Below are 24,574 nucleotides of genomic sequence, written 5' to 3'. Positions count from 1 at the left end.
ACCTTTTCTGAAGAATGATTTACTGTCATTCCCTCTTCTGGGAGTCTTGGTTGCCATTCTGTTTCCTCCTTGAGTATTACAAGCCCAGAGGGCAACTTATAAAGCTAAGCAGAATTTGATTTTTTAAGCTCTGTGCTGTATAAATTACCACAAACGTTGAATACCTTGCTAGCTGGAAGGCAATGATTTAGGTAAATTCACTCATACCTGAAAATAATATTTTTGTAGTGATCAAATTCAGGATGTACCACTCTCATGTTTGTGTGATTATTTAACCATTCATTTTAGAGATGAGGCTAGAAAGACCTCTGCTTCCTAGCTTATAGAATACTTACTGTAGTAAACTCATTTATTTTACTATTGTCTTTGATGCCATTGTAGACAGAGTTTAAGAAAAACCAGGCCCTTGAAGTAATACTGTAGGAGTCTTGTGGTAATGAATAGAAATCAATGAAGTGCCACTCCAAGAAGCAGAAAAAATTCTTCCCAGTATATCACATCTGTAACTGCTTCGTGCTTTCAGCCAGCCACTAGATGGCAAGACTATTACAGATTCATGAGGAATGTAGAGTGGTTGTCAGTGTGTAGAAGTAGAGGGTATGTTCATGTTAGTTATCATCTGCATGACGTGCTTCCATGTGGAAATGTAGCCATAGAGGATCCTGACTTTTTCCATTAATGATTTTAACTGTATGTTAAGTTTACAGAAAGCAATTCAAGAACTGTTACTATAAGATGATATAGCTTTCCTGTTTGACTGATACAGAGAATTCCTTAGTCATTTTGTCGCAATTCTGAATATGTACTATGAATAAAAAATAAAATTCTTTCTGATTTAGTACATTGTGTTTCATCTTACATTCTTACAATTGCAGGTGCGCAGCTTTGGAGGACCATCACTGGCAAGTAGGTATTTTATTTTTAATGCATGGTTATTTATTACTTTATTTTGTATAGTTGGCCTGGAATTTTTTCTAATCTTTTCTTCTAATAAATTGCTGAATTATTTTGATCTTAAAATATTTTCTAAGTTTATTAGTACTTATTCATGATTTTTAATAAATTCTTTCTTCTGATTTGAGTTATATTAAAAGTCTATAGTAATGTATCAGAAAACCTCTAGAAATGCTTTTTGTTACACTGGGATTTTCATGCTTCGTGTTTTCTGGGAATTAGTCCTTTCTTTGAAAAGCAGAATAATACTGTGTTGGTCAAGGAGGTAACTTTCAGAACTTATAGAACTTTTTTATCTTAGACCAGTGCTTCTGACTAGAAGTAGGTAAGATAGCTGTTATGTTGACTTTTTAAGTCAACGTAAGTAATTGATCATTATAATTGCAAATAAATATCAGTTGATATCCATATGAATAGAAATTAATAATTTTGAAGCCTGTTGTCTTGCCTGTCTTAGGCAAATATTTATGTCATATTACTGTAGAGTATATAATTTTTTTAATTTGTTGGCAGTTGTCCTGGTTCCAGCCAAGACAGAGTTAATTTTTGCAGTAGCCAGAAGGGGCATGGCCAGGACTCAAAGGTTATTCTCTAGCACCTCTCCTCATTTTCCAGGGATGGGGGAGGGAGTCCCTTCCAGGTCACATAGTGTGGCAGCACAGTCAGGTGTGGTCGGGAGTTTACACATGGTGTGTGAATCATTCATCTCCCACCTACGCTCTGATATTGTCGCTGCTACTGTTTATTTTTCTTTCTCATTGCTGTTTCCCATAACTTGTTCTTATTTCAACCCCTGATATTTACCTTTTTTGTCTCCAGTTCTCCTGTCCAGCCCTCCACAGGGGAAGGGGTGATGGGGGTGTGAGCAAGCAGTGTATGGTTTGGAGTGTTTCAGTGGGAACACTGAACTGGGGAACACCATTCCTTAAGCACAACAGCAATATAATCAGTGTCTAAACGATTTGCAGACAATCCATTTTCAGAACAAAAGGTTGCATATTTAAGGCATTATTCTTCTAAACAGACCACCAGGATTTATTATATATCTGACATAATTTGAAAGCATATCCATTGGTACACTATTGTATTATAGCCTGACACTGAAGAAACAGTAATGCAGAGTTGAAAAAGGGAACATGCTGGGTTTTGTTCTTTTGTTTTGCTGTCTAGAGACAGGTATCAATGTCATAGCAATTACAGAAAGCAGTTCAGATGTGCTGCTCCTGTTCAGTTTCATACCTCTTAATTTCCACACGTATGAAATCTCATAAGCATAAAATGGAGCTATATGGAATTGATGACAGCTTAGTTTATAAACTGAGCAGAGTAAAATGCTTTTACCATAGCTAGTGCTACTTCATATATCTGTGTAGAGTGGCAGTGCTTCAAAAAATTTAATTTGAGAAGCCATTCCTGCAGCACAGTAGATTAGTGTGATTTATATTTCATTTCTCCCTCCTGTTATTTGCCAGAGAAATTTATGTAAAATTTACTGTCTTTTAGGGGTTTGAATCTGACTTTACCTGTCTGTTTACATTCAAGAGGAGGAAGGCAAAGAAAACCAAATTGCTTGTGAAGTGAAAGGAAACATGGGGTTTCGACTGCCTTTTTTTTCCATAAAAAATAATTCTGCGGTCTGATACATTTTTCTTCTTTTACTCCCTAGTTCATCAGGTCACCAAACCAGAATAGTTGATTTTAATGAAAAGACTATAAATAGTACTTTAAATATCTTGGATTCAGGTTTTACGTTGTTCAGAATGCTAGACTTGATTTGCTGTTCTGAGGGGAGACAATGCAGAGCGTGAAAAAGAGAATTTGATGAGCTCACCATAGCTCATGCCTTTGGGTAATATAATACAAGCATTGTATGTATCCATCTAGCCCAGCATCTGCTCTCTGAAGGGATCCAGCCAGGAGAAACATGACCTTGGGTAATGTCCTGCATTAAAGCAGGACAAGCTTGCACGGGTTCTCCTGGTGTCCTTTCCCAGCAGCTTCCAGTTGAACCTTACCCCCACCCCCCTCGCACGCTGTTCTAGGTGGACCTTCTGTGAATTTGTCTCGTTGCTTTTGTTCTTAGAAGCTTCTGCTGTTGGCAACATCCTGTACACAGAGATCCACAGCTGAACCACGTGCTTTGTGAACAGTCTTCTGTTTGTTTACTGCTCTATAACAGTTTGCTCTATAATACTGCTCTTCCTACATTTTTTCTTCTTGGAAGAAATACTGAGCAATTACTCTCTATTAGTATTCTCCAGCAAGCTGTGACTTTTATAAACTTCTGTCCTGACCTGTTCTCTTCAGTTCATGACTGCTTACTTGTTCCTAAAATAGAGGTTCTCTGAGTTTTGATGTCTTCATTGTGCTTTTCTGCATTTTTCTTCCATTTCTGTGCCCCCTTTTTGCTGGGGAGACAGAATTACAAATAGCATTCAGGGAGATCCTTGGACTATACATTGTCCCTCTCTTCTTTTCGTAATAAATCCCAACATGTGATTGGGGTTTTTTTAACCTCTACTGAGCTATGAAATGAAGTTTTCCTGGATCCATATTTTCATGGGTAATCACTTCAAGATAATGTCCTGAGTAGTAAAGATCAGCTTAAAGCCCATATGACTTTAAGAGTTGTTGGGGTTTTTTTCGCTTTGAATTTCTTCACATTTCATCTGCCTTTTTGCAAGAAATCATGTGATACTTGATTAAATTCTGCTAATCCTTGCAGCTGGTCTCTGTCTTTACCAGAATAATTCCTCTCATTTGTCATGGTTTCTTATGCTCCATAAAAGCATTTGATGAGAGACCTTGTTGAAAGCCTCCTCAGAAATCCAAGTGATTTTTTTATGGACACAGTGTTCATCTAAAAGCAAGTTCACTTTTGGAAAGGACAGAAGGTTTGTGATACGATGTCCTTTAGAGCTTCCATTAGGACAGGCATGCATGTCCTTTGTTAGTTTTCCTGACAGTTTGCACAGAGCAGAGATGAGTGTTTAGTGGTTTCCAGTTCTCTGGCTCTTGTGTGCCTTCTCTAAAAATAGATATTGCTTTAGACACTTCACAGTCCTCTGCATTAAGGCAGCTTTAAGAGAAGCTGTTTAACTGAAATGAAATTTCAACTGCTGCACCCAACATTTCGTTTATAAGTTCACATAAAGACTTTGCATTTGTTTGCACTGTGGGTTTTTCTTTTTCTGAATGCTCCTATAAATGTGCCTGTTGATTATGTTGAAATTGAAAGAACTGCTGTAAGATATTGAGGTTGGGTGCATAGTTCCTTTTCATTTTACTCAAAATTGGATATGAAAAACAGTTTTCATGTTATCATATATGAGCAAGATGTGCCAAATATATCCCCATATCCAGCAGAGAATCACCTGCTCTTAAGTAATTTACAGATAAAAAAATATGGTAGATCTGTGATACTTTCAGTGGGAGACAACGCCTATTCTAATAAATGCCTATTCTAATAAATTAAATGTGTGCATGATTTTTCTTTGGCATCATGGCCCTACAGCCCTGCATCCATGGTTTGTAACTGCCTTAAGGTCCGTGCAAAATGGCTGTGTGCAGGCAGGAAAGGATTTCTAGTCTGTGCCAACTTTGAAACTCCTTTGGATTGCTTTGGTAAGTGCTAGTTGGCATCTGCCAAAAATGTGCCAAGAGCTATTTTAATGGTTTAACTGCAGAACTGACCAGTTCTAGTGCCTGACAAAATTGCTACACACAGTTTGGATTATTGAAACAGATGTAGGTAGTAGCAAAATTATCTGAACAGACTCGTTTCCTGCCCTACCTTTTTGTTATGTGATTCTGGTTCTGAAAGTTAATATCAGACAGTCACCAGCACAGTAGAATGTTTCATAAATGGTGGCACCAATTTCTGATGAGTTTTATAGTAAAATGGTAAACTTTTGGTAGTCGGAGGGTGAATTACTGATTGTGACTGTTCTGAAACTTGCATTTTTTTCAACATTCATGTGCATTGTGTATTTTGTCTGCTGCATGTACATTCCAAGTGTCAGAGATCGAAGTACTTCAATGAAAATGCTGTTAATTTGTGGCACTTGTTTTTGGTCCTCCTGCATCTTTGTTGAGAGCTGCTGATTAGTCAAAGCAAGCGTAGCATTACTTTATTCAGTGCCATAACTTGAATGCTGAATGCTTGTTGTCTCACATGTAAAATGTGTCTATGTAAGATGACCTGTGATTGTTTTTCTAATGGAGTCATTTAGTGCTATTTTAAGTTTAAAATTTCAAACTGAAGATAAGCTGAACCTTCCTTAGGGGTGGTAGCACTGTAGCACTTTTTTCCCCCTAAATCTAGTGCAGTTTCTGAGGAACTGCTGTACAGGTATCATGCCTTTTTTAAAAATAGGTTACAGCTGTTAAAATAGCACTGGAAAAGGTCACTTGTTAAATTACTCTTCCTCATTATAAAGCTGTTTTATTTCTTCCTATCCTAGTGATATTTCTTTGAAATCTAGTGCTTCTCTAGTCAGTAGATCTATTAGAATATCCACAGGAATTGTAGCATACCTTAATTTCTTGAGTGGTCAAACTTAAGAAGGTCAAATTAATATCAAAGCAGAATTATTCTTTTATAGCAAGCCTAAAAAAATCCCTAGTTGCAGCCTGAGAAGGGACTAAGAAACAGTCCTTTTAAAAGGCCATCAGCGAGTGACTGAAGAGAATAAGCCACAAAGGAAGGAGTTAATGCTCTGAAGACCAGCAGCTCTGCATAGCTTGTTTTCATTCCCCTGTTATGTTTTATCATTTTCTCAGATCAAAGCTACATGGGACTTCTGGGAAGAGCCTTGCCTGACCAGTCACAGTGTTAAGCTCCCTACTGCACTAATGGCTGCTTTGGCAACAGACTGCAGTAGCTGTGTAGTACTTACTGTGTTATTAGATGTTGAATGTTGTGGATATAATCCTTTGGGTTATGAAAATAAATCCTGAAAGGGTTCTCCTGGCCCTGTAGGTTGAAATAAAAGGTTTTTTTTATTTCCAAAGCACACCTTCTCCTCTGCTTCCAAGACGAAGGAAAAATAAGCAAGTGCAGTACCATGAACAGCATCTCTCATCCACTGCTGCTCATGTGATCAGATCAATGAAGATTTGAAATTCTGTAAGAAGAAACAGTAACATTTCCAAGAGAAAAAGGACACTTATTGGTGGAAGCTTTTAACTGGCAGCTGTCTTTATTGAAGCACTTTAGGACTTGATGTTGAAAACCATGGTTAATATTGAAATGCTCTTCAAGCTCGGTAGTTAGCTAACTGGGATATTTCTGAAATAATAGCCTTCACTGATAGAAGGTTACAAACAGACACACAGAGGTTATTTTCTAAGCCTGGGACATTCCTGTTCCTCACCACCTCCTTCCTCCAATCCCTTCTTTGTGGATTCTTTTTATGAGAGTTAGCTGTGGTGATACTTGTGGACTCCCAGAGCCATCAAAGTTGCTGCCCACTTGCGGGTGAGTGTTATTGTTTGGTAGGTAACAACATCCATTACTGGGTCAGCTGATGTGACAGATGAGCTTCAAATTCAGGTCATAGCTTTTCCAGTTCTGAATTCATCTTTTGAGCTACACTGGTTTCACACTTGCATCAGCCCAGCTCATAGACATTTGTATGCATTACAATGGTCAGTGTGTTCTGAAGAACAGTATCTGAGCTAGCACCATTCCGAGCTTGACATGTTTCATGTAACGTGTGGCTATTGGGCTTTTTTCCAAGAAGAAGAAAAAATCTTTTGAATCTAATAACTCCATAACTCTAGTAACTCCATAATGCACTTGTGCAAAATTATTCCTAATATGTCATTGAGAGCAATGAAAAAAACTCTTTGTTGTCCCTAAATATAAATGAGACAGTTGCCCCTTTTATCTAATGACCATGCTTTGTTTATTATGTCAGAGCCTTTACATACCTCTGATTTACATATGTTTTGCCTGCTGGTTTGCTTAAGACAATCTGCAAGTCATGTGCCTAAATATTTCTGACATAGTCTGCTTAGTCTGATTTCGTGATCAATGGAAAAAGATTTGAAATACTTAATGAGCTATATATCCTGATCTATCTCTTCCCAAACAAATGTCTGTAGGTGGGTCAGGTATATTGTGTCTTAATGGTGACTGTTTCCCTTGAATATATACAGGAGACCTAGGGTGGTGAGACAAATGAGGGCGTTTACAGCCCTTGTGTCATTGTTCCCTGTTGATCTGAAGGCCTGTCTGTTTTGGAGATGCCGTTGACTGCTGCTTGTGGCTACAATGAGAAGCTGACCCTTGCACTCTTGGCAGAACACACGGGAATACCAATCCACAGCAGTAATAACTGCAGGGCACAGGGACTTGATTTATTTACCTCCTTGTGTACATGAAGTTCCTCTGAAGTGAGTCTCAGGCATAGTATGATTGTGTATTCAGATCACTCTTGAGACACCAAGAATATGCTGCTTCACTGTATCTCAAAATAAAAGTCCTGTCCTTCAGGGTGTTGCAAAGAGATTTCTTTGCAGATGAGTGGATTAGGAAATAAGAGGTCTTTTTCCGTTAGGAACTCCAACAAGATCAAGGCTGTAGCAGAAGTGTTTCTGTTATACACTTGTTAATCCATTTCCTTGATGTTATAGATAGGAAAAAATGTAATGTGAGCCAAGGGCAGTCATGTGGGCCAGTCAGTACGAAAACATGGCACCATCAGTTCCAGTTTCTGTTGCGCAGTCTCTTTGTCTTGCTTTGGTCATCCAGACAGGAGCATTCCTCACATGGCCCTACACAACTACACAATCTGGTAACAGACTGAAGAAAATACTTCCTGTGGACCTACAGGCACAGGGCAGAATATAGTCTAACAGATAAATAGATGGATACAAATAGGCTCCAGAGAGCAAATATTTGCTTCTTCAGTTATTTCTATTTCAATGTAGTCTGAAGGCATGTGGAGTATTCAAAGACTTCCAGCTTGGTATTTCATAGTGGTTGCTGTTCTGTTCATTTTGCCTCATATATTTGTATGAGTTTGTGTTGGAAAATATATATGACTGGATAACATACCTCAACAATTCTGCTTCTAATATGGTTCTCCCAAATCTTCTTAATATATAAAAGCTGTTGCAGTCCTTCAGGAAGTGAATGCATACTTGTGGAAAGCAAATGGAAATTGAGTTTTATTTGCAGCCTAAACCCACAGTTTTTCAGTAGCCACTGTACTGTTCAAATACCAGACTGTAATTGTCCTTTGTTTTATAGAATGTGTTGCTGCAACTCAGATGGGCAGCAATTTGTGTGGTGGGGTTTTTCTAAAGGAACTTTACACATGAATGATCAAACCTTCTGCAGATTGCAGAAAGAATTGTCTACAGTGCTAAAACCTCTCAATGCTTCGTTTTTTTGGTTTTTTTTTTTTCTTTAAATATTGTGTAACCTTGTTTCTCCTTTATGGCTAGTTATTTCCAAGTTGTTAGCTACCTTTCCAAGTAATGTATTTTGCTGGGTTTGTTAGTTTTATATTGATACATGATAAAATAAACATACTGGTAAAGTTTTTCTTACAGAAGCAAAAACCAATACTTGAGTAGAAATGCTGTAACTTTGGCAAAAGTGTCACTGTCTGAAAACTGTTCAATACCTTTTTCTATACAATTGCAGGAAAAGGTTGGTGGCTGGTTGGTTCTTTTCTTGTTTAAGGGGAAGGGAAATGAGGGATGTTGCACGGCTTTTGTAGGTGTATTGTATCTCACTGGTAGAAATAGTTGGCTTGTTTGGCTTGATATTTTTCTTACATATGCCAAAAATTATATGTAGCCTACACAACCAATTTCTTCTCACACAGAGTGGTTAGCAAACTTTTGAAGTCAGGCCTACTCTCTATGGTTCTCTAGTAATTTGGTTATATTTCAATTCTGTCTTAGCCATCACAAGGCATTTTCCTCTCTTCCATGTCCCCAGGAGCTCAAGTCACCTTTCATTATGGAGGGTGCACAGAAGAGATGATGAGAAAATGTTGGAATCATCCTGTTTCTTTGTAATTACCAAACAGATATTACATTCTTCTTTCTGTAAACCTTACTCGTGTTCTGTTCCTATTAGTTAAACATAAAGGTTAAACATTATCTTGGCTGAAAGAAGAGCAACTTCTGAAGAAGTAAGGGCAGAAACAAAGGGCCAGCAGAATTGTACTGGGGCTGCTTTAACTGTTTTTATACAAAGATATATTCTAACCCATTTATGTTTACAGAAACTGTCATCATTCATGTGTATCTGTATTGCTCTGAGCATGATGCTCAAACTGAGCAACATCAATAAACACCAGTACCATGTAAAAGACATGACTGTTGCTGTAGATGGTAAATGTCTTGTAAATGCATCTCAGGCATAGATTTTTTTTTTCTAAGACTTGTAAATAACTCAAGTAGAAACATTATCCTTTTCCACTGCACTGCTTGTTTAATAAGTTGTTTCCCATTTTGCATTTATGCACTTGGCTTGTCAAATATAGCATGTTCCTGATGAGTTAGGGTAGTTGATTTTGTGCCATTTCCCAGTCTGAGCTCCTATGTATTTTGAACCCTGATTCTGTCCTATGCTGTGTCTGCACTCCTCCTGGGGTATTGCAATTCACTCATGTGAAGGATTAAGGCAAATACTGACTGAAAATGTTAAGGACATACCAGTCTCATATAACAAGGCACTTCTAATACCCTGTCCTTGCCCTTTGGTATAACTTTTCAATTAAATGTGAAGTTGTGGGGATTGTATATATGCTGTATTTCTTCCAGTTTGCTTTTAAGTGTCATATAGCAGAATTTCAAAAGCATTGTAGCAGTTGAGATGTATGCTTTCATCTTCAGGATAGGCTGTGTACTTTTTAAAAAGAAATGCACTTTCTTTTTACTTTTTTGGATGCTGAATAATTCTCCTTGACTGCTTTAACAGCTTCTTAGCTTTGCTACTCACTTGTTCAGTATCTTTATAATATCCAAGGAGAGCAGTTGATCTAAAATTGCTCGGATAGCCCTTTTTTTTCTAGTTTTACTTTGTAAGCTGTAATTCCTAGAGAAATTTATTACTCTACTTCTTTGTTCCATAATCCTGTCCTTTCCTGTACCCCACTGGCTAGTTGTAATCAAAATTATTCGTAATTATTTTAAACTTTTAGTTCTATTTAGAGAGCTCTGAAAGCATTCCATATTGTTTATTTTGGGGTTCCAGTACTGAGATAGGAAGGAGTCATTAGGAAGACTGCCATAGTGTACCTCTGCGAATTTTTTTTCTTCTGTTCTGGTAACAGAAGTGTTCTTATACAAATATTTAATTAAAATTTTAAGATTCAAAAGAACACCTCACATAGTCTGATTTGACAGTTGTTTTTTGGTCTTGCCAGTCTCACAAACAGGTGATTTCAGCTATAATTTCCAAGCATATTGTTTGAAAGCTTTTTGGGGTGTGTGCATGTTCTGTGTGTATCTTCTCAGGGATAAACAAATATTATTTCTCTATTAAGCCAGAAGGATTAATTTCATGGAAGAACACAAGGTAATTTCATGGAGATTTCAAAAGATCCTTATACCTAGCATTGTGGTTGGACTGGATGATCTTGAAAGCCTTTTCCAGCCTAAATGGTTCTGTGATTTTGCCAGTTTGCCTCCATGCTGGAAAAAAAATTCATCTGGGTACTGTGTATTTTTACTATACTTAAATAAACTAAGTTTTAAATACTTTTTTTTTTAAATTTTGTAATACTTTGTTCAAGTGAAGTCTCTGCATCCATGATTAAATGTGTGAAATAAATACCTGACAAAAGCACAGTCTGTGCAGACTGCAGGGTGTGCTGCATCCCGTGCAAAAGTGGCTCAGTAATTAATTTCCTTTGTTACGCATTGGTAAAAATTAAATGCTACACTCAGTTGGAAAATGTGATCATAGTCTGTGGTGATGGGAGGATGGATATACAGCCTTTGGCATTTTTTGTTTAAACATAGTGCATTTTTTCTTCAGCAATTTTCAACATATAGTAAAGCCAGCTCTATTCCATGTTTGATATTTTAAAGTATGGAGCTGCAGTCACTGTTCAGTTATTTGTGAGAGTTTTGTTTCTGGATCCACTTTGTCTAAAATGCAGTTCTGTTAAAAGCGTCTGTGAGCACAGGCAGGTGGATTTGCCCATTGTGAACAACCAGAGAGCTGCTAATTCTGAGCTGACCCAGTTCTGACATGCTCACTGGCATGTCATGTGCCACCCATATTGTCATCACTGGGGAAAAAATGCACTCTCCCCACTGCTGCCTGCCATTATCTCAGCTTTCTCATGTCTTTTTTTTTTTTTTTGTCACTGTGTTTATTGTAATGATAGAATGTTTATTTTGATCACAGCACTAACCAAACATTAGGTAGAAAATTCATAGAATTGAAGGTATTTGAGGTTTTTTTAGTTCAGTTTTTTTCTAGCATTTTGAAAATAAAAGAACTTCCTAAAATGATGGAGTTGTAAGGAAAGTTATAAAGCAAATACAGAAAATGGCACAGAGGGAGGTGAGTGGAGAAACAAACCAGGGATTCAGAAGGAGAAAATTGCTTAAACAGTTAGTGTTACTCTGAAGCTCTCCCATGCCACTTGTCCCTGTCTCACCTTTGCGCTTTCTCAGTAAGGCGTGTTTCGATCTACTCTTCCATTTTAGAAAAGAGAAAATGTGGCAAGTGCTGCATTTGAATTTGCAGACTTGTGTCTGCAAACAGGTGTGGTCACCTGCTGTTTGGCAAGTTTTCCCAGCTTTCAGCAAGGGAGTCTGGAGGTGTCCTTCACTTTTTAATACTTTCATATTTCTTGCTTATGAAGCAATAATAACACCAGTATTTTTTACCAACTGAGCTAAAGCTTTAAAAATCTTAATTACAGGGAAAACAAATCATACTTTCATCTGTTTTGAGATGTGGGCCACACTTTGGTCATACAAGGAGTGCTACAAGCTTCTCTTATAATTCTTGCCTATCGCATCTTCGTGGGACTTCACAGACTTAAGTCTGTGAACATCTCTGTAGAGAAAAACTTTATGAAAAACTGCAGAGGAATTATGCTGGTACTATCCATCTCAGATTACTTTTTCTGTTTTCAGGGACTTCTTGTGAAGCAAGCAATTAATCTTGTTGTGGAGTACAACAGCCCACAGAGAGTATCAAATGAATTAAAAGGGGCAATATCTGGTTACCTCCTGAATCTAATGAAATGTTGTTTTCTGGCTATTCTTGAGCAGGTCAGCTTTTTCATGCTAACCATAGCATCTGTTATTCTTTCCCTTTTTTTTTTCAAAGTTGCTTGGAAATTATCAGTAATGGCAGGCACATTTACATATTGTTGTTAATTCTGAATATTACTGCAGTTTCAGCATAAATGCGTTGGGTTTTGGTTTTTTTTTTTTTTGTTTTTTTTTTTTTTTTTTGTTTTTTTTTTTTTTTTTTGTTTTAAACTTGTTTCTATTTACAAATTGTTGATATAAATAGAATGCTTCAGCACAGATGTAGAAGGATACCCTCTTAATTTGGCCGCCAGCCTAAACAGCCTTACAGGAAAACCTGTCCAGGGATGTGATTGACAGGTATGTTGTCAATAAGAAAGTGAAACTTGGTATTGAGTGTATGCAGTAGAAAGTGACAAAGACCCCTCACATCTTAAATAAAGATTCTTCCATTTGAAGGATCCAAGAGGCTTGGACATAGTCTTACAAAATGTCAGCCAAAAGGTAATGTCATGTACTTCAACTCATGTGTTGAACTTACTAGGTTCAAGTTGCAAGAACTGCCTCTTAAAGGGTGGCACCAGCATTCCCAACCAGCTCAGACAGGGAAAGGAAATGACTTGGATTCAGTCACATCATTTTGAACAGAACAACTGGTCACTGCCTCTGTCAGGTGTCACCTGAATATTTATCCCTAATCCAGAAAGATTTATGAACAAGTATTCCATATTCTGGGATTTTCTAATTTTTGGTGGGAATCCATGTGTCTTGCAATTTGTGATTATGCAGAAGTAGCTTCATATCAATACAGTAGAACTGACACTAAGTTACTGACCAGAGTGCAATCTTTAATTCCTTATTTTCAAGTGGATATACTGTACTCCAAGGCTTTGCAGACAGCACAAACTGGTAAAAGTCAATTCCTCGTAAAGGACATCTATTTTCTAGGGCAATTCTCCGAGTTAGCAAGGCTCTCTCTTCTAGTTCAAAGATTTCAAAGAGCTTAGGCAGACGTAGTTAGATGTCTAGACAGTCAGACCTCAGCTGCACATTGTGTTTGTAAGTTTGAATTGGTTAACAGGCAATGGTACTTTTTTTAGAGTACTAGGTACCAAGCCTTGCAAAAGAGAACAGAACTGGCATACAGTTGTAACATCCTTTTTCTAATTCTTTATAGGCTTACACTGTAAAATAAGTGTGACTACTGCCTAGTCCAGAAGCAGCCTGTCAGATTGCTACAGAGCTGTTGGATATGTTTGCCTGCCTCAGAGATTTGTTTTGCTTGCAAACATAATGTTGCTTTTTTCACATTTGTTATGTATTTTAAAATGTACATTATTATAGAATTAGGTGGGTTGCATCAAATTAGTGCCTAAACTAGCAGAATATTGTTGCAAGGAGTACCAGACTGATCGTAAGTAAAGGATGACTGCATTTTTGATGAGTGTAAGAGTGTGCATGGAATGACAGACCTCAAATTGCTCATAAGGAGAGAAGTTCACAAAGCTGACCTGTTTAAAGGGTAGGGAATAAATTTAGGCGAAAAGAGTAATGTTAAAATGGTCATGTCCTGTGTGCTGTTTGTTCCATTGCACATGTAATATTTTTGCCATTGGTGTTTTTATTCTATTCTTACCGCTTTCCATTTTAACAGTTGAACAACTGTGAGAGATAACTTGCAATCCTGAAGTCATTTGACTTGTCATCTTAAAGGGTATTTATAAACTATAGCATTCAGGGAGCACCCAGTGTTACCTTAAATAGAGACACTCCTTTTAAGATTAAGAAGAAAATTGGACCATTTTATTTTGGAATGGCCCTTCTTAAATGTAAGTCTAATAATGGTTGATTAAAAGCTCCATGAAAATAGGTAGCGAGCTTAACCATATTCTGTACTTTTATATTATCATTAAAGACTGAATGAATAGCAAATAGAATGTCTTCTGCTAAACATGTGAAAAAGATGTTTTTCTCCTGCAAATACAAGTAGCTTTTATCCTGTTTTAATATTGGCCTGTATTAACTGTTTCCTGTAGGAAGAAATGCTGCTTTTGCTATGTATATATATTACTTAAAGAGTAGGGTTTGTTCCGCAAAAACAACGAAAAAAGTGCTGGTCTCTTAACAGCCTATTGAGTTAATTTCTGTCAAGTTTTCAAATTCTAAGGAATTTTTGAAGGAAAATGGAAATCTGAGGGTAATAAGAAAGAAAAAGAAGCAAGCAATTTTGATTGATTTGAGAACTTGATAAAAGAAGCAAGAAACATTTGTGATCAATGAAACAAGAAATATATACTAGTATTTAGAAATATATAATAGTTATTGATATGGAGGGAAGAGGACATCCTTGCTTAGAATATTTAGAATGGTAATATTCAAGAGAAAGATCATAAGAAGTAGAGTAGTCATGTACTTTCTATAGTAGTCAAGTTTTGACCTTTAATTGCATCTGGTTTGCCAAATACAAGCATTGGATTACAAAACGCATGTTGGGAATTATTTATAGGGGACACAAGAACATATAGTTGTAGTTGGGTTTTGGGGTTTTTTTGGGTTTTTTTTTTAATGCTGCAAACGTCTGGGTGGTTGTAACATGTGAGGGTGTGCTTCCCAGCCCAGCATCTGATTAGTCACTAATTTAGGAAGGAATGTCCTGGCACAGTTTTGTTGAAGCATGTGAGCCTATCAGCAGAATAACATATTATACTCTTTTAGGTGTTTCAACATACAGTTGAGTAAAACAGCTCAGCTGTTTTGAAACAAACTTCATGGTATTCCTTCCAAGTCTCCTTTTCGACTCTTATTTCTTATTGACAGATGTTACATGTTTACTTGCTAAAATATATTTGATGCTTTAAACACTTTTTAAATTAATATTCCAAATGTTTTAGAGTCTAAATAACGCTGAAGATAAATTCTAGACAGCTATAAGTATTTTATTTTTACACTAAGGGAAACAGAAAGTAACATATGCTTATATTCTGTATGACACTCAATGAATACAGATGATCAGACATATTAAGGTGATTAGTTGAATTAAAATTTTCAAAGATAAATATTTGCTGTAGTGCAGAACCACATTCTCCCAAGTCAACCTGTATGTTATGGCCACAGCACCATATGACACACATTTCCTTTCCCTAGGTTAGATTTTCCCTAGCTCCTCTTTCTGAAGTTCAGCCTTTTTTTACTGAGTGCTTGGATTAGTAGTATGATTAATAGGTCACTGATGTAGTTGTGGCCATTGAGGTTACTGTAGGTCAGTTCATAGTGAGGTAATGCTAAAGAGAATTTCACAGTGAATAAAAAAATATCCACTATTTGTGCTGGAGCTATTCTGACAAATGTATTCATAAGGGATTTGAAAAGGCAGTGAGTAGTGGGATGATCAGGTATAAAATTATTCAAGAAAATTAGGACAAGGATCTCTTATGAAGAATTTCAGAAGATCCTTACAGGATTCTTTCTCAGTAAAATAGCATCTGAAATTCAGTGTAGATAACTGTGAAGTTATGCAGAAATACCTGTACTAAATTCACATATAAAATAATAGTGTCTGAAGGTGGCTGTAACCCCTTGTGAATAAGATGTGGTCTCACAAAACCAGCATTGGTCAACAGACTAAATCTACTGTTAAGTATCATGTAGGGAAAAAGCAAGGGAAAAAGCAAGGACAGTCACATGCCACACTTGTAAACCTATTTATGTCCAAATATTGTGTGTGGGACTAATCTGCTACCTTCCAGAAATCAGTACAGGAGAAAAAATAATCCAGAGCGCAGCAACAAGGTAGATCAAATACACAGAACTATTTCCTTATAAAGAAGAAGTAAATGAGGTAGGTCTTTTAAAAAGAGAAAATGAATAATTAAAGAGAAGTACAATAGAGGTCTCTCAAAATACCGCACAGAACATGCCTTCTGTCTCACACTTTTGGAATGAGGAGGCATCAAAATAGCAGGCAGAAAGGTGAGAAAAAGTAAAAATGTGTAATAAGTTTCAGAAATCCCTGACATATGATTGTTGTGAATATTAGAACCATAGATGGATTTTAAATATAAATTACAGGACAGATTTTTAAAAGAAAATTAATTGGAGGCTTTAAAAAAAAAAAATCAATACCTCTGACTTTGGAAGTCCCCAAGCTGCAGATTTTTGTATGCTCTGTTGAATTTTATGGAGCTATCATTATGTATTATCCCATATTTTTATTCTGTTGCTTAGGTGTCCCCAAGTATTCAGTTTTGGCAAGTGTTAAAGGCAGGGCACAGGGCTAGATGGGCCTTTGGCAGGCCCAGTCTAGCTGGTCATGGTAATACCCAAGCATTGACTTTTTATTCAGTTAAGTGACACATTAAGACTGAAATAAATGTAGCTATTTATATCTGTATTTTTATATAAATTGTATATAAATGTTAAACTGTGAGAAATCCAAGAAGGGCACGTGAGGTGGCTGTTGCTCAATTTTAGATGGAGTGTCTGTTGCTACCACCACATTCCAGGGAAGTTGCAAGGTCATTGTGTACCTTAACATCATGCTTTTATGCATTTAGGCATGAGATCAGAGTAATATAATTAATCAGAGCAACAATATCTGAGGTGTGCATGTCTGATCTTTAAAAAGTAGTTCTAAACATTTGTAGCTTTCCTTAGAACAAACTGAGATGTGTCTGAACCATTACTGTATGAAGTTCTCATGTCAAGGCTGTACAAGAACAAGCTGTTTCCATTGTATTCACCATTGTATTCATAAGCAGACAATTTTCTTAGAATGTGTATCTTGACAGCTTCTGTCCTAACTGGTTAGGTGAATTCGATATGTTTTATTATAATCGAAGTCTCAAAGTGTGAGAATTCAGCTAGAAACTCAATATGATGATACACATAAACAGAAGTTTCTGAAAATGACACATAAATATAACTTTTTTATTAAAGTTTCAAACACTTGGCTCAAAATTGTTGCAGATGTCCCATGGAAAATACTTATTTCTTCAATCAGTAATCAAACTCAAAGCATACTGAAGAGGGTTTTTCTTTTGTAAGGAGTACTTTTAGCAGATAGAAATTAGTCTTTTGGGGATTTCTTAGTCACTGAAAGGAGGTGAAGAGCACTGCAGGTTACTTGAAAAGCAGTTGAAAAATTATGTATTTAAAGTGCTCTGAATGTTTCCCAAATAAATTATTTGGGGGGCTGGGGGTTTTTTTGTGGGTTTATTTTGTTTTGTTTTAGATTTAGAGGTGGTGGGGTTTTTTGGTTTTTTTGGGATTTTTTTTTTTTTTTTTTTTGTTTTTTTTTTTTTGGTTGGGTTTTTTAATATGAAAAAACCACCTCACTGAATTAAAGTAAAAGTCTAAGTAGAGAGGGTTTTTTCTCACCCTCCTACTTCCCTTCTTTATAGGAACATCCAGGGAGATGGGTTCATGGTTTTTATTCGAGATTCTAAAGGAGAGAGCAAAAGCTGTGATAGAATACTGTGTGTTTTACAGATTTGTATAGGTATATACAAACTTATATATAAGTAACTTCTAAATTGAAAGCTTAACTTTTCAGTCTTCAAGCAGCAAATTGTACTTCTAAAATATACTTCATACAGCTTAATAAAAAATGATTCTTTATACATTTTTGATGTCCCTTTAAAAATGAGGGAAAAGGAAGTTTTAGCAATGACAGGAGTGGCTGTCGTGCTGTACAATACAAATGGTCTGTACCTCTGTTCTAAACCACCTTCTGAAATGCCCTGAATTTAAATAAAAAGTAATAGGAAAGGAGTAGTGAATGGCAAACTTGTCTCTGGGACAAAAGCCTAGCTAGCTGAAGTTAGTTTTGCCTTCCCAGCGGTTCTGTCAGCCCCCCAGCAGAATGCCATTGCTCCTGTCATCCTCTCCAGGCAGGGTGAAGGTTATCGGGTGCTCTGCCCTTCTGGCTGAGTGCTCTGGCAGCGCTCGCCTGCCCAGCTCGGGGGATTCCTCTCAGTCACAACTCAGCAGGTGCCCTTGCTGACAAACGGGTTAAGCTGCAGGTCCTCATTGATCATGAGCTGTCCTCTGAACTCTTTTTGACTTCTACTAGCCCAGGCGCCACTTGACTGTAGTTTTCTTGGGAGTGGGTGTGGCTGCAGGAGAGCGCTGAGCTCTCTCTTGCAGTCTTGGCTGCCCCTCTGCCTTTTCCGTGGAGCTGTGTGGTGTTGCGTTGGCCTCCCATTGCTTTAAATTTACAGATGTTTCACAGAGGGCTGGATACTAAAAGAGCAGAATGGTTGGGCTTGACAAGTATTCACTTCAGAGAAACTCTGTGAAGAAATTGGTTTATCCAGTCACTTCAGGATAAAGTTAGCTTTGTTTTAATCAGTGCACTCAGAATTAACCATCTTACTCAGCTTCTAATTGTGTATGTGTATGAATTGCCATCGTGTGAAACATACTGTTGCTTTGTATAATGTGTTTCTTGCTGCTGCTTCTTATTATTACCTATCTTACCCTTCTATGTTGTCACAAGTTTTACTAGGTAGAACTATTTACTTTGAGTTTTAATGTTGGCATTTAAGAGGTTTATTTATGTCTGCTTTCTCTCTTCAGCTGGTAGGGCTGTTATGTGAGGTCAAAACATAATATGAACTGTGGTGACAGGTTCCTATATTTTTTTAAACCAGCTGATTATCATTATACACAAATACGTGCATTCTAAAGTGGCATGCACTATGACATTTTCTACCTGGTTTTATTTTGTAAATACTTAAAAATTTGCTTATATAAATGTACATGTTACTGTTTTTTCTTAAAGTATATCAGAATTGCTAACTTGCTGTTACAAGTGTTGGAGATGGAAAGTAGCAAACAGATGTAGCATACAGATTACCAGTTTCTCCATCACATGAAAATATGGCCTTGAAACTGAGTCATGTTAGTGATCATTTAATAATCTTTTCTTTTGCCACAGCTGCAGTTTTATAAACTACCACACTGAGACTGAAGAAAGACAATTCTAAGGAAAAAAGGCTCTTTTTAAAGGGAGAGAATATGATTGCAGTTTTACCATCAGACATGTAAACACTGGAGAGTTCATGTCTTGTCACATAGTAAGCAAACAAATAGATAAGTTAATGTTAGTAAGTAGATAAATTTGCAGTCATTTAGTCATCTGTCTCACTTTCACTATACAGGCATTGAAAAAGGCTGTGAAGCTTAAGGACTTAAAATGAATCATACCTACTATAAAAATATTTGGCTAGCAATTCTGAATATCAGTCAAAACTTTGGCTCTTTATGCTGGGATGGAAGAATAGGGTTGGTGTCAGTGAAAATAATGAATGATATATAACTGTGTGTTGTGCTTACATTATAATGTACTTGAAGTCCTGCAGTTATTCATCCTTAAGCTTCTAAGGTCTAGTTAAGAACTGGTGACTGGGACTTGGATCTAGTTATGGCTCGCAATTGCACTAATCTCTCTCTGGAGAGAGTTTCTTACGCTGCACCAAAGGAGAGATTATATAATTAGGTGGAAAACTGGCTCCTATCCTCATGTTCATAGGATGATTGCAGCACTGAAGTAATGGTGTGTCATCTAAGCAAATTGTGAGCACACCAGCAACATCTTTTAGACATAGGGGCACTCAGTATGTGGTCTGAGTATCTTGCTGTATGGTCTGCCTTTCATACAGTTCATCTTTTTGTCAGTAGGAAAAGAAAACAACTGCTGAGAAGAAACAGATTCAGAGTGCTGCAAACAAAGAGACTGGGAGATGGGCAATTTTCAGAATCTTGAATAGCATGTATGCCTAGGGAAAAAGTGCATTTTAATATGACTTGACTGAATTACAGATCATGAGAACTAGGACAAAACTAGTACCTTTGTAGAAATGCAGTATAATAAATCAAATAATTTAATGAATATGTAAAAGGTTTCTTGAAAATTTTGAAAAAATACTCAGTTATCTTCAGAAATGGTTGAGATCATTGCTAGGTGCGTTTGGGTTTTTTGTTTAGTCTTTTTCTTTTGCCTCCAAATATTTGTTTCTTTTATAGCTGTTTAACAAGATTCCATGGCCAAAAAGTCACAGAGCAGTTGAGATTTTCACCCTTAGTGGTAAGATCTACCTTCCTGTCTCCAGCTCCTCTCTGTTTGTCACACAAATCCAGCATGATCTGTCGTATTTGTAAACAGCAAGATTTGCTGTCTTCATGTGACTAAAATTAATAATCTGCTTTTAAAACTGCAGTTGGAGTGTCTCTTTCTTCCTTAATTCCTCTTTCTGCTTGTGTTGGAAACTTGGAAATACTGTCATGCACCAGGGAGCATTATTATGTGTGCTGTGTGAGAAACACTAAAACCTCATAGTGACAATTCATTGTTGCTGATACAAATCAGGTTTTGGTGTCTGTTGATAGTCAGTTTGCTTTCATACTCAATTTTTTATGACTCTCTAAAAATACATATTCATGTGCTTTGTTCTGCCCAGTGAATATTTCTTGCATGTGGTATCTTGTTTAGCTTTTTGAATGTTGCACTACTTTTTTTTTTTTTTTTTGTCAAAACAGAATGCTGTTTGTTTGGGCTGCTTTTTTCTGAAAATGCAGCTTGTGATCTTGGAAATGTTTAATAATTAATTATTTCATCCAGGTACAAATAAGAATCCTGCATCAAATGCAGAATTCCATGAAGAAAGAAAAAATTTCCTGATCATTTTATTCTTTGCTTTTATTGGTCTTCAACTGTTGAAAGATTTTTTTTCTTTCTTATTTTTTTTTCCAGTCCTGAACCTTGGTACAGCTAAATACCAGACTATTTTTTGTGTGTAATAGGTGTCTTCATCTTTTTTAGCACACTGCTTACTGCTTGTGGTTACACCTGGTATAGTACCCCAGCAAAGAACTGAGCATGTTCAGCAGGTCCAGTTTGAGGATTTTTCATTTACGCTTGTTTCCTCTCTTTTAAAACCAGCCTCCTTTGTATATCTCACAGTGTATGGAGAGACCTCAAGGTTAAGTAAATATAGTAAGTATTTGCAGTTTGAATTCAGCTTTACATAGAAAGAATCAGGACAGGAAACTTTTAGCAAATTTTGGTTGAAAATACAGGAAAATCAGGCATGCCCTTCAAATTGATGAAATATGGTAAAACCTATACTTTCATATGTGTGTGCTTATAAATATATAAATGTACACATGCCTGCACACACACACAAATGTAATACTTTTACTCAGTTTCCTAAATTGAAAAGGAGGGAAATAGGTAATTCTGGAGGACTTCATATATGTTAATAATATTATTTTTTTTCAATAGCATTAAAAGTCATTTCACATTCATTTTCATCCTAAACATCTCTTTTTGACAATCATGGTTAATTTTAAACCCATGCTTTTGCTGAAGATAAGATACACCAGTACAAACCATCTACATAAAGTAAAATGCTAGACTTTTCCACTACTTCTGGAAATGCAAACTAAACTAAATGCAAACTAGATGTTCTTTTGGTGGGAGGAGGGGGGAAAAAAAAAGGTAATTTTTTTTTTTTATTTTTCATTCACATTATTGGAAGTGAGGCTCATTCATAGCTGAATAATTAGAACAGGGTTACACATTGAAAGCTCTGTGTTTCCTTTTAGGTGAGGAGAGACATAGAAGGCAGCAGTGGTTGTGAGTAGTTCTGGAGCTGGTTGTCCAGCTAAAGTGTGCCACAGCTGATTAATTAAAATCTTTGAAAGTTTGCAGCCTGGGTGGGACGCACCACCTACCTCCTAAAACCCTTGAGCATCATCAGTATCTATCTTGAGTGTGTAAAGAGTGTATATGACACTATTTCCAACCCTTTTTAGCTTTTCAGTGAGGCTGCTTCCTTGTCTCTGGCAAGAATATAGCTTTTATTTCCCTTCTTTTGCTGAAGACTTGTGCAGTCTTTGGTGCCTGCCGGTAAAAGGAAAATTTTGCATAGACGTCCACACTATTTGGGCAAAAGGCCATTTACTTGATAATTACAATACATGTTCAGCCCCAATCTGTACTTGGCAAGAGCGAAACTGGTAAGATTCCCTGATCAAGCCATATGTCAGGCAGACTGTCAATCTGATCTACATGCCAGCACATCTTTTGGGGTGTCTTCATACCTGACATAAAGAGCTGTTACTCAGCAGCTCTCAAGGAAGTTTTTGGAAAGGTCTAGAAGAGGTCAGCTTAGTGGAAAACAGGATAGTGTAGAGAAGCAGAAGTAAGAAGAACTCATTCTTAAAGTTATCCAAATAACATAAAGAAGATCAGGTACTCTGGAAAGCTGTGTGTAAAAGTGTGGTAATGACAGCCAACAAAGCATGAGGAACGACTTAGAAAAGAGGCCAAAATGTGTAAATGATAGTATGCTCTCACTGGGAATAACTACATTTCTGGTCTCTCCTACCTTAAATTGGTTATGGTAAACACAGGAAGAATTTACAAAATAATAGTTAGGGTGTTTGAGGGCATGCAAGAGCTTACATGAATGAAACAGGTGAGCAAAAATAGGGCTTTCAAAGCTGAATGAGCTGACCAAGAGGAGGACATTGTAGATAGAATCTTCTTCCTCTTGATTACGAAACCAAGAGCTTCCATGTTCCTTTCGGAAGTAATAGCACAAGGAGGAGGAATTCACTGTAAGGTAGAAGGGGTTGTTCTTTCTCTTGAAGAACCAACAGAGCCAAGGGGAGGGAGAATTTCAGAAAACGCTGCAAGAAGTTAAGAGAGACATGACAAGGCTGGAATGTAGCAGCTCAGACAAAGAAGTTGGTCAGAGAAGCATGGATTAGTCATGTGAGTTGAGGCCTCAAAAGTAGCAAGGAACTTAGAAAGACAGAGAAGAGTGACTCAAGTCCAGTGCAGTTAATGCAGGGCTTAGCTTCAACTATGCAAGGATATAAGGATCTCCTTGAAAAATTACATGGGTAGGAAAATACTTTCCTTCCTCATTCTGTCACTTTTAGTCACTCTGAGTTTTCAATATTGGAGAAATTTAAAACTGATTTTTAGCAATGATATAAAATGGTAAACGCTTTTCTAAACACCTATGTCTTTCAATTTTGCAGTCCCATCAAAAAAACCCCGAACTATAATGGTCTGCAAAAACAGTAAATCACTGTGAAAAGCTGAAGAGAGTTAACTGTCATCTGCCTGTTCCAGTATAAGACATCTTGGAAACCAGTTGAAATGGCTAGACCACAGCAGGCAATATTGGGTGGGGGTTGGCTGGTTTTTTGTTCCCAAACAGTATGCACTTAAGCTGCAGCTGCTCTTGCCACAAGATGTTGTAGATGTTATCACAGGATGGAAATCCATTCAGAGCTAAAAAATAGGCATCACTGCTGGCTCAAATCTCCACAAACTGAAATCTGGAAGACTGTCTGTAGAAGGCAGCAATGTATTTTTTTCCTTGGCTGTTCCTTGCATCTTTTATTGGACACAATAAAAGATGCCAAAGCCCTTTGACCTGATTGAGTACGTTACTTCTATTTACCTGCTGCTTCCACCCAAGTGTTCTTGGAGAGGTCAGTCCATCTCATGCTGCTGTGAAATAATCTGGAACCTGTTCTGCAGGAAACCTCCAGATGGGCCAATACAAACTCCAATTCCCTTGGATGCAGAAAAATTTAGAATGATCAAAAAATGAGATGATTTTTCTAGATAGTCTTTGTGATATCAAGCAAAATACTTCAGTGTGATTGCAGTTCCACTAATTATGCACTCATGCTGTTCTCAAGTATGATTTTCAAAAGTGATGAGCAGTGATACCACTAGAATACCACTCCAATACTAGAGTACTGAAGTGTTTTATAAATGCTCTAATTCCAACCTAACACATCCTTGACATTTTAGATAGGTACTCATTTAGTAGACAGTTTTGAACCTAATCTTTGCAGGTCTTCCTTATGAATAAGTAAATAAGGTGATAATAACCTCCTTGCCTCAGTGAAAGCTGGAAAGAGTTGTAAGGAATTGTAAAAGTAAACAGTTTTTCTGCTGTAGCAGTAAGCTCTGTGTACAGAGTGTGACCAAGAAATGAACAGTCCAAAGCTGCATTTGAAGAGTTTGGTGTACATCAATTTCCAAGGCTGAAATACAGGGATAGACTTGATACTGAAAGCTTTTCAGCTTCTGAATGTGATCATCAAATGCATTAAAATGGAATTTTTTATAAAAAGTCATTTGACATAGTAAATTTATGTGGTTGTGTAAGAGCATATTGCAGTGCATGAAAACTAAGGCAGTCCAAGTTGCACAAGGGATTCAAGTTTGTTTGTTTTCATTTTTGATGCTACATTTAAATTATGAATGATGCTCCTACATGTTTGCACATTTCAGTTATTTCTTTTGCTTCATTTCCTAATTAGAAGACATCACAACTTCAACCTGAAG

The 24,574-nt window shown here is 36.9% G+C and overlaps 1 protein-coding gene and 1 long non-coding RNA gene across 2 annotated transcripts in view; both read left to right on the top strand.

Annotated features, from left to right (window-relative positions):
* Positions 1 to 24,574, top strand: part of RETREG1 (reticulophagy regulator 1) — a 64,687-nt gene that overhangs the window by 15,158 nt on the left and 24,955 nt on the right. Inside the window, exon 3 of the mRNA XM_041475960.1 lies at positions 876 to 906. Within this exon, the coding sequence (XP_041331894.1) occupies positions 876 to 906 (31 nt within the window). The remainder of the gene's footprint in view (positions 1 to 875; positions 907 to 24,574) is intronic.
* On the top strand, positions 17,512 to 21,174 carry LOC121358078. Its single transcript, XR_005955828.1, has 4 exons — positions 17,512 to 18,524; positions 19,133 to 19,271; positions 20,221 to 20,281; positions 21,137 to 21,174. It is a non-coding gene; the product is annotated as an uncharacterized LOC121358078 (long non-coding RNA).

This window comes from Pyrgilauda ruficollis, unplaced genomic scaffold (genome assembly GCF_017590135.1).
Source record: "Pyrgilauda ruficollis isolate IOZ18807 unplaced genomic scaffold, ASM1759013v1 scaffold37, whole genome shotgun sequence".
In the NCBI taxonomy this organism is placed as follows: domain Eukaryota; kingdom Metazoa; phylum Chordata; class Aves; order Passeriformes; family Passeridae; genus Pyrgilauda; species Pyrgilauda ruficollis.
Note: the sequence above shows the minus strand (reverse complement) of the source record. Positions and strands in the feature narration are given on the sequence as shown.